At 37.9% G+C, this 8,480-nt stretch overlaps 2 protein-coding genes across 6 annotated transcripts; one reads left to right on the top strand and one right to left on the bottom strand.

The window, feature by feature from the left end:
* The first annotated feature begins 701 nt into the window (after window positions 1–701).
* LOC105278456 (CTD nuclear envelope phosphatase 1 homolog) lies at window positions 702–5,698 on the top strand. 4 transcript variants are annotated; one of them, XM_011337564.3, is made up of 5 exons: window positions 702–1,241; window positions 2,080–2,146; window positions 2,236–2,437; window positions 2,617–2,834; window positions 3,530–5,698. In XM_011337564.3, exons 1-5 carry the CDS (start codon window positions 1,152–1,154, stop codon window positions 3,673–3,675), a joined length of 723 nt encoding a protein of 240 aa, XP_011335866.1. In that variant the 5' UTR covers window positions 702–1,151; the 3' UTR covers window positions 3,676–5,698. The 4 variants fall into 4 exon arrangements, with proteins under 4 accessions (XP_011335866.1, XP_011335865.1, XP_011335868.1 ...); XM_011337563.3 differs by having other exon boundaries at window positions 702–1,250; XM_011337566.3 differs by having other exon boundaries at window positions 1,106–1,241; window positions 2,226–2,437.
* A 457-nt stretch (window positions 5,699–6,155) lies between these two features.
* Window positions 6,156–8,398, bottom strand: LOC105278457 (peroxisomal membrane protein PEX14). Of its 2 annotated transcripts, none has more exons than XM_011337567.3 (4): window positions 8,191–8,398; window positions 7,683–8,063; window positions 7,254–7,489; window positions 6,156–6,658 (listed from the first exon to the last, which is right to left on the bottom strand). In XM_011337567.3, exons 1-4 carry the CDS (start codon window positions 8,239–8,241, stop codon window positions 6,490–6,492), a joined length of 837 nt encoding a protein of 278 aa, XP_011335869.1. In that variant the 5' UTR covers window positions 8,242–8,398; the 3' UTR covers window positions 6,156–6,489. The 2 variants fall into 2 exon arrangements, with proteins under 2 accessions (XP_011335869.1, XP_011335870.1); XM_011337568.3 differs by having other exon boundaries at window positions 7,683–8,012; window positions 8,191–8,395.
* Window positions 8,399–8,480: the final 82 nt, after the last annotated feature.

The raw sequence follows: 8,480 nt of genomic DNA, 5'->3' as shown, positions 1-8,480 counted from the left end.
GTAAGCGTCTCAGGGTGACAATTTTTCTCCCTCCCTCTCTCTCTTCATATTTATACAAAAATAGATACAATGTTAATTTCAAATTTATTTTTAGCTGTTAAATTATTGGTAGATGGATTAGCTAAATTATATTCACTGCACTTGAAACAAAATATTATATATTAAACATCTGAGAGAAAAAAACATTGTTAAAGAACACTATAGCGTTAGAAAGAAGCTTTCAAATCATTTCAAATGAAATCGAAGTTCGAGAGCGAGTAATCGATATATTTGTGTATCTCGTGTGATTTCGAATGAACAAAGTCGTCGAAAACTGGAATCGATCTTCTCAAAAATAATTGGAGTTAACTTCATTTGAATCTTAATACAAACAAAATACTTGCATTTCTAATTTTAGTAAATGATTTACTGATATAAATTGTCTTTAAAAAGTTCCAGTTAATCTTCGATTGTACGTGTGCATTTATATATATATAATTTTCGAGAATGTATGCTTTTCGTTAGAACCTTTATGCCAGTCATCATAATTGTCACTTCGCAAGAAAAAAGATATTGACTGATTTCGCGTATCATCAGATACGCAGATTATAAGCAGAATATTTTGAACGTTCTCGCGATAAGTCTCGATCGTTTCGAGAGCAAGTGAGGAACGAGCGAGAGGGGCGCGCGAGAGAACAGCGCAGCGCAGCGCGCACGGAAAAATTGGGTCGATGCGCGGAAGATGGCGGCCGCTGCGTGGTGCGCGTAGAGAGAAGGACCGTACTGCGCGAGTTTTGTCGGAAAACATGAGAGAACACGTCGCGGCACGTTGATACACGCGAAACGAGACTTGTGCGGCCAGCGGCGCGAAGAGGTTGCGGATGCGGATACGTCGGGTATCCGATCGCGCGAGCGTCGACGTTTGTTTACGATAAGCAGCGGCTCAGGAGACGAGAGACGTTCCCTCCTTTGCGGTTTTCGGTGGTTCGGAGCCGGGCGCTCGGGCTGCTCACCGCGCTCGCGAAATAGCGTGTGCGAAAAAGTACCCACGTGCACGGGGGGCGAAGAGGCACGCACGCACGCACGCACGCATTCACGCAGCAGACACGCACTCGAGGATTGCGGAGATAAAAGTGTTGCCGGACTTCGGCCCGGTGAGAAGACCAGTAGAGATGCTGAAGCATTTGCAGATGGGGATGAGAGCTTTCCTCTTAATGGCCTCCCGCGTGTGGACCTGCATCTGTTTTCTACTGAAGAAGCAGGTTAGAGCCGTAAGTAGAGGTGCCATCGCGCCTCCGTTCGCGCTTCCTCTTCGAGGGTAGCCACGAGTCACGGACGCCCGCCGACGCTGTCGTAAGACCGCGTCGCGGTGGCTTGTTGATCCGCTTCCTCGGCTGCATGACTTTTATCGCGATACCATTGACATTTTTTAACATTGGCGTAACACGTCGTAAAGATCGCGTTGTCACGGACGTGATAATGCGTTCGTTGTTATTATCCGTTTCCAATAATAACCGATCAGAATGAAAAGATTGACACTTTTCTGAGACTGACGGTGCTTTGCAATTTTTGTTTTATGAATTTTATGAAACTGCATATCTATTGAGGTATTTAGCATTTAATTTTGCTCTTTTCTCTCTGGAATCAAGTCTTTAATATATTGTTTTTGAATATATTTTTTATAAGTTGCATGTTCAATTAATTGATATTTGTCATTGGTGCTCTTTAGAAATATCTATCGTTTCTTGTGACTCGTGCCTGCTTTCAAAATGCAAGTTAGAGGTATAGGTAGATCTTTAATACTGCATTATACATGAATTGTGCAAATTATATCTTGATTGTAAGACAATATAAATAATTTGAGTTTATTTCATAATTTCTTGTATTTGCATGAAACAAATGATCATTCGAAGCTGTATCAGTAATATGTATCCTTTGATTTTAATGACGTGCAATAATATCCTATTATTTTGTAATGAGTTTTTTAATTTTTATTATCACAGAAATACTTTATAGCTTTTGAAATCATTTAATTGTTTCTATGGCCATGGAAATACAAAGTTTTTGCAGTGCAAATTTCTAATATATAAATTGTTATAGATCTCGCAGATGCAACCAGTCAAATATGAGATCTTCCCACTTTCACCTCTATCTAGGCACAGACTTAGTAGGTATCAATGCGGTACATAATCTTTGGGCTTGTTAATTTGCAATTAATGTTTCTTAGTATTTGTGTGTAATGCAAGAATGTTCCAGGTATAGTTAAAAGAAAAGTATTAGTGTTGGATTTAGATGAAACGTTAATTCACTCTCATCACGATGGAGTAGCGAGGCCGACTGTCAGGCCTGGTACACCTCCAGATTTTGTTCTTAAAGTGACGATAGACCGACATCCCGTTAGGTTTTTCGTTCACAAAAGACCACACGTAGATTTCTTCTTGGACATTGTTAGTCAGTGGTAAGTGTATTACCATAAAACAGAAAGCAAAGTCTCACATGCATTTTAATCGTGTTGGCAAACAAACTCCCAATCTCGCACTCGAGCTTTGTACTTCTCTGAGATAAGATTGCATTGACCGTCTCTTGTTGCTATGCATATTAATTATATTATTTATGAATTATTCATTAAAATTACAGGTACGAACTTGTAGTCTTTACTGCATCCATGGAAATTTATGGAGCAGCAGTTGCAGATAAATTAGACAACAACAGGGGTATCTTAAGACGCAGATATTATAGGCAACACTGTACACCAGAGATGGGTTCCTATACTAAGGATCTGTCAGCGATTTGTTCTGATCTCTCTTCAGTCTTTATTCTTGACAACAGCCCAGGAGCTTACAGAGCTTATCCACGTAAGTACATATATGATTTTAATAACGAATTATTTTTTATGTTTAAACCAGAAATAATACTGCATTTAAAAAACTGGAAGAACAAAGAAAATGTTCAACAAAAGACTAAAAAAAACATTATTCGTATTTGATAGGAAATCAATATAAAAAATAATTATCTTTCAATATCTTTGAATCTTCTTTGATAAAGAATTATTTACTCCCTAGATTTTTATATAGTCTTTATCTTCGTGTATTATTGCGGTTTATCTTTATTACACTTCATGAAGCAAACATCAATTTTTTTCTCTTTGACACATTCAACATTATAAAGCTGAATTATATATATCATCTTTTATGATATCTGTATCTATGGACGCATTATTGTACTCCTCGTTCGTGTCTAACTACTTAATTAATATGTTTACATACTTGATTATATCCTGTTTGCTATTTATCCGTCATCTTGAGTGCAAATGATAGAATATAAGGAAAAAGATTTTTATACTTTCGAGTTTTTGTCGAATCTTGCAACACGTAAAATATAATTACAGTACGTGATTAGAAAATTATGATGTAGCTAAAGAATCGTTTCATTTAAAAAAACAAGAAATCGTTCCAACGAAAACAGCGCTGTTAATGATACATAAAATTAAGGCAAGAAATAACGTAATTGTACCTTGTACGTATTAGTAGTTCTTTTCTCTATGTCGTAGATAACGCAATACCTATAAAGTCATGGTTCAGCGACGCAGGGGACACTGCTTTGTTAAGCTTACTTCCAGTCTTGGACGCTCTTCGTTTCACGCAGGATGTACGATCCGTTCTTTCGAGGAATTTACACTTGCACCATACTTGGTAGCATAGCCGGGATTGAGTGATACATTAGATATTTTAGAAATGAAGCCGCTAGAGAGCTTCAGTTAGTGTGTCTAGCCTAGAATTATTATTGTTATTGATAATAGCGTCATTAGAGATTGCTGCCCGTATAATGAGAGACAATGAAAGCCCCCTTCCTCAGTCCTTGTTTTTCTATACTCGAACGAACACTGAACGGCAAGTGAATGCCGAGGGAAGTGGTATTCAGCCAATAATTATGTCAGCACAAAAGCATCCTAGGATCATCTTTTATGTTGTACAGTCCACACAGTGTGCAAGATCGTAAAGTCAATTTCCTAACTTTCTTTTTACGTTACGTAAGCCTTTTGCCAAAGACCAAGATACAAAAATGGAGGCGGAGCCGTGCGCTAGCCGGGGAGGATCTTTCTTTTAGATAAGGATTACCTAACGCTTTTATTTATGTATCTCGCGGCGGCACATAATACGGATGCAGGATGAATAACCGAGAGAAGACACTTTCGTTGTGTATCGTATACTATTAACCTAGGATGTGTGTGTGTGTGTGCATAGAGAGAAAGTGAGAGATGAATCAAGCCATGTAGGCGCGTCGAACGGATTTCGCTGTAACTCACTGTATCAGTGAGGCAGCTGTCCTGGTTATATTTAATAAAGGAAAAAGTATTAATGTAAAACCAGGAAAGAGTGACATCTGTTGTCGTCGAACTTCTGCGAGTTGGATTATATTATGTGTACGCAACTGCGATCTGCAATGTTGATTGTGTTGATACCTACCTACTCGCGACAAGGAACATTCGTGGCGTACAATTCACCGATATCTTTCATCTACGTGGAACAACTGCAATTGTAATTGTACAGGGCCAAGAAGGCCTCATACGATCATCGAGAAGCTTGATCGGAACTTGTAAAGTTTTAAGTGTAACGTTTAATTTGTCGATTGTACGCACGCATTTGTAAGATAAAATATTCGGTGCCTCGTCTCGAATGTACAGTCTCGTAACTAATTATTTCACGGTTTAAGAAGGGCTGAACTATAAAAGAAACTGAAAAACTGTAATCAACTTACAGTATTTAATTATAACAATCATGTTTAATAAATACTTGCACTTTGTGTTGTGAGAAGCTGATAAAACCATTGTAATATTTGCGGAATGCGCTTTCTTAGATGTACAATTACAAACGCGATTGTTTGCAAAAGGCTGAAAGCTCTGATGAATCGGTCGTCGTAAACTTTTCTTGTAAATAAGATAATAGCAAGATAATGAACATAAACATCCACACACACACATACACGCCTGTATACTTTGTTCGCTTGTTTAATCGTATAACAGTAAATATCGGACGGTATACATTGTACATATTACTCGAACGCGTATTTGATGCGGCGTGACTGGAATTTTGTATGAGTGACGGATATAAATAAGTTATATAAAAATATGAACTTCATCTAATACCTACATATGTATATACATATATATACATGCATACGTATATATGCGTTTATATATATAAATATGAAACCGGTTTATTCGTATCTTCCTGATCTTCGTGGAGAGGGAAAAAAAACTATGCCCATGCGTGCGCGAAATCTAATATCATTAACATAAAAATTCTTCTTCAAGATCTTTTAATTCGTTTATTGTACATATTTTAGAAGTTTTGCGTGTGTTTTGCGTTGTACATAACAGTAACGTTTCCTCAAGGTACAAGCCATGGGCAGTGCATATAGTATTCTAAGTGATTGCTAAATACTAACAACAATAATAATGTCGATTTATTTTGTTGAGTAAAACTATATGCCTGTAACGTATCCGTATATATATATCTGCATTGTGACGCAGATGTTAGAAGAAGAAATGGCGAAGTACCAGGACAGAAGTACTACGCTGATTCCTCCGCTTGTGATAACGGCAACGGAGCTTAATTTCCGACACGAGATGTGTGAGATTCTTTAATATGATGATATACTTTGTATCATGACTACCTTCGACTTGACTCCTGATTAAAATATTCCTATTTGCATAGAGCGTAAAGTGGTTCATTTCACGATCATGTCCTACAGAATTGCCGCATATCTGTATTCGTGATTTGTCTCTGTGTGAAACGACTCAATTCTCATAAATTTATATGCTAATATCTTACTATATGGACGTAACGTACGTTAATTAAATATCACGAATCGCAGTTTGCCGAGCAATATCGCTGGGAACGAACGTCCCATTCCTCGTATCATCGAAAGGCTTTGGAAGCATCAAGCGACTTTCAGCTGCATTTCTTGTGTTCGTTTATATATATATATATTTCATAGCGCAATAGTAATGATGTAAAGAATCAAAGTCTAAGTCCTCTAGGTGCTCAATATCTCGGTTTAAATTCCCAACGCGGAATTTAAACCGAAATATTGAGCACCTAGAGGACTTAGACTTTGATTTATATATATATGTTTTACTGAAAGTTGTGTAAATAAGAAAATACGCAGTTGTATTCATCTAGTATATTTATTTGGCCGATATATTATTTACGTTGTTGCGACGAAAATAGTATAATAATCGATATATAAACACACGTTCCTCAATCACCTCGGAGTTCTTCGTATTACATTTATAATGGAAAAGTAAAATTATTAGTTAATAGTTCGCAAAGCTGTCGACACCATCAAAAATATACATCAACGCTACCGCTATTCGAGAGTAAAAAGCAAGACATTTTTAATATGTAATATTCAAATCACAATTCTTTTGTCCCAACGTGACGACGTTGAATTGTATAAAGAAGACTATCCTCTCATGGAAGTAACTGCGCAATAGAACAAATAAATTTACTCTTTGGGCGGATCTTCTCGAATCATTTCCAGTGAACTATCCGAATTGTTCGTACTGCTCCCACTTCCAGCATCGTCCTCTCGTTCGGTCGCTTTTTCTTGTCTCACATTTGTTGCTTCCAACTGCCATGGTGGAATGGATGCTGGAGCGCTAGGAAATTGTTTCCTATTTCGAACATAATTCAGGTTTAAGATAGACAATAGGTATAATTCTGTGTGTGTAAACAGTCTCACGTGTAAAAACCTTAAGAGTTACGGTCAACTTCTTTTCTTAATGTACTAAATCCACAATACAGAGAGATGTGTATGTACGATCCAATTGGAAACGAACTGTTTATAATAGAAATTTGAGTAAAAAAAAAGAAAATGCAGATGGTCAAAAATAGGAGTAAGACGACGTATAAAAGAGAAAGCACAAATTTCTATTTTGTGGTTGTATTTTGTAAAACTGTGTGTGATTCTTGTTTAGAGAATTGTCATAGGGAGATATCCAAGCGCAATATATCAATTTTTTAAGCAATTTCAGAGCGAACTGTACATGTGCGTGAGGTTGTGACGATGATTGATCTCTTGTAAAAAGGAATGACCTTAGCGTAAGCAAGTACCGCATACGGGAACGAAATGTCTAAGTAAAATAATCTCATTGTATGGCAATAAATTGTGCTATTACTGATCTATACGCATTATCATCTGTGTGATGTATATTAATACAAGAAATAAGCGTTACTTGTCCTCGACCTACGAGCAGTTGAAATGCCTACCTAGATAGCAGTAAAGCCTTCAGACTAGATAAATCTTGTTTAAGTTCCTGCACCAATTGCGGGATGGTTGGGTCGAGTGCTTGATGCTGAGTCAACTTTTGCACATCACGTTCCACCTTTGAGACAAATTCTCTCATTTCTTTCATGGAGTCCTGGACGGTCTTGTCTAATTCAGATACTTTGTCCTGTATGGTCTCCTTCTTCTTTCGGCCAAACAGAAACGGTGATATAAATTTCTGCAAAATTATAAACTCACATTCGAGCGAACTAAAATATAACAAAATTTATATTATACAGCAAAACAAGACTTGTGACTATCTCCTTTACTTTTTATATTACAATTATCATGGAGGACTTTAAGATTGTTATGATAAAAGCTTCACAAAAATCTTGCGCAGAGAAAATAATACTTTGTATTGCACAAAGTACCTTGTAAAATAAATAGGCACAGTACGCTGTCACGCCGATTAATGCAGTGACATTGAAGAAATCCCGGATCTTTTGCAGAAGGGTCGGTTGATAAACGTTCATCTGATGATAGGGATGAAGTGGTCCCTGTGGCATCTGTATGGCCGTGTACGAGCTTGGACTGTGGAAAGCATTGCGATCAGGGACTGATGGAGCGTCGATGGATGCTAGCTTGAACGCGGTCTTGATCTCCTCGTCCGTGAGTCCCTTCCTCTTAAGGAACTCCTGCTTTTGTGCCAGCGGGCTCAACGAGACTTTGGGATTCTGCAGGAACTGCGCCGCCGTCTTCACCTTCAACGTGCGAGCGTGGATTATAGCGTAGCGAGACGCGTGCGGCTCTGTCTATTACATGCATAGCTATATGTGCGATATGGATATAATCTAAAAGTTAAATCTACGAAGTAATCAACAAATGGACGCCGTGCTGTATTTTTAAACGTATCTTCTCCGATAATCGATAATAACTTACCAAACTGTCCCGTAACGCGAGCGCATTGTTATTTGTATCCTGGTCAGTCATTCTGGTCTTCTGACCCCGACCATTCGGCGCCTTATTGCTTCCTAATGAGACACCATTACTATGCGCAAAGTCCTACATTACAAAATGCAAATCATATTTTACTTTCCGATCATCAGAATTACCGTGCATGCGTATGATGCGTCTGCGCGATGCACCGATCGCAGCTCAAATTAATGTGTCATCTAGATTCACTATCATTTTATGAAATCTTGTAGCCAAATTATTTGCAACTGTCGGTA

Source organism: Ooceraea biroi, chromosome 10 (assembly GCF_003672135.1).
Source record: "Ooceraea biroi isolate clonal line C1 chromosome 10, Obir_v5.4, whole genome shotgun sequence".
Lineage (NCBI taxonomy): Eukaryota > Metazoa > Arthropoda > Insecta > Hymenoptera > Formicidae > Ooceraea > Ooceraea biroi.
Note: the sequence above shows the minus strand (reverse complement) of the source record. Positions and strands in the feature narration are given on the sequence as shown.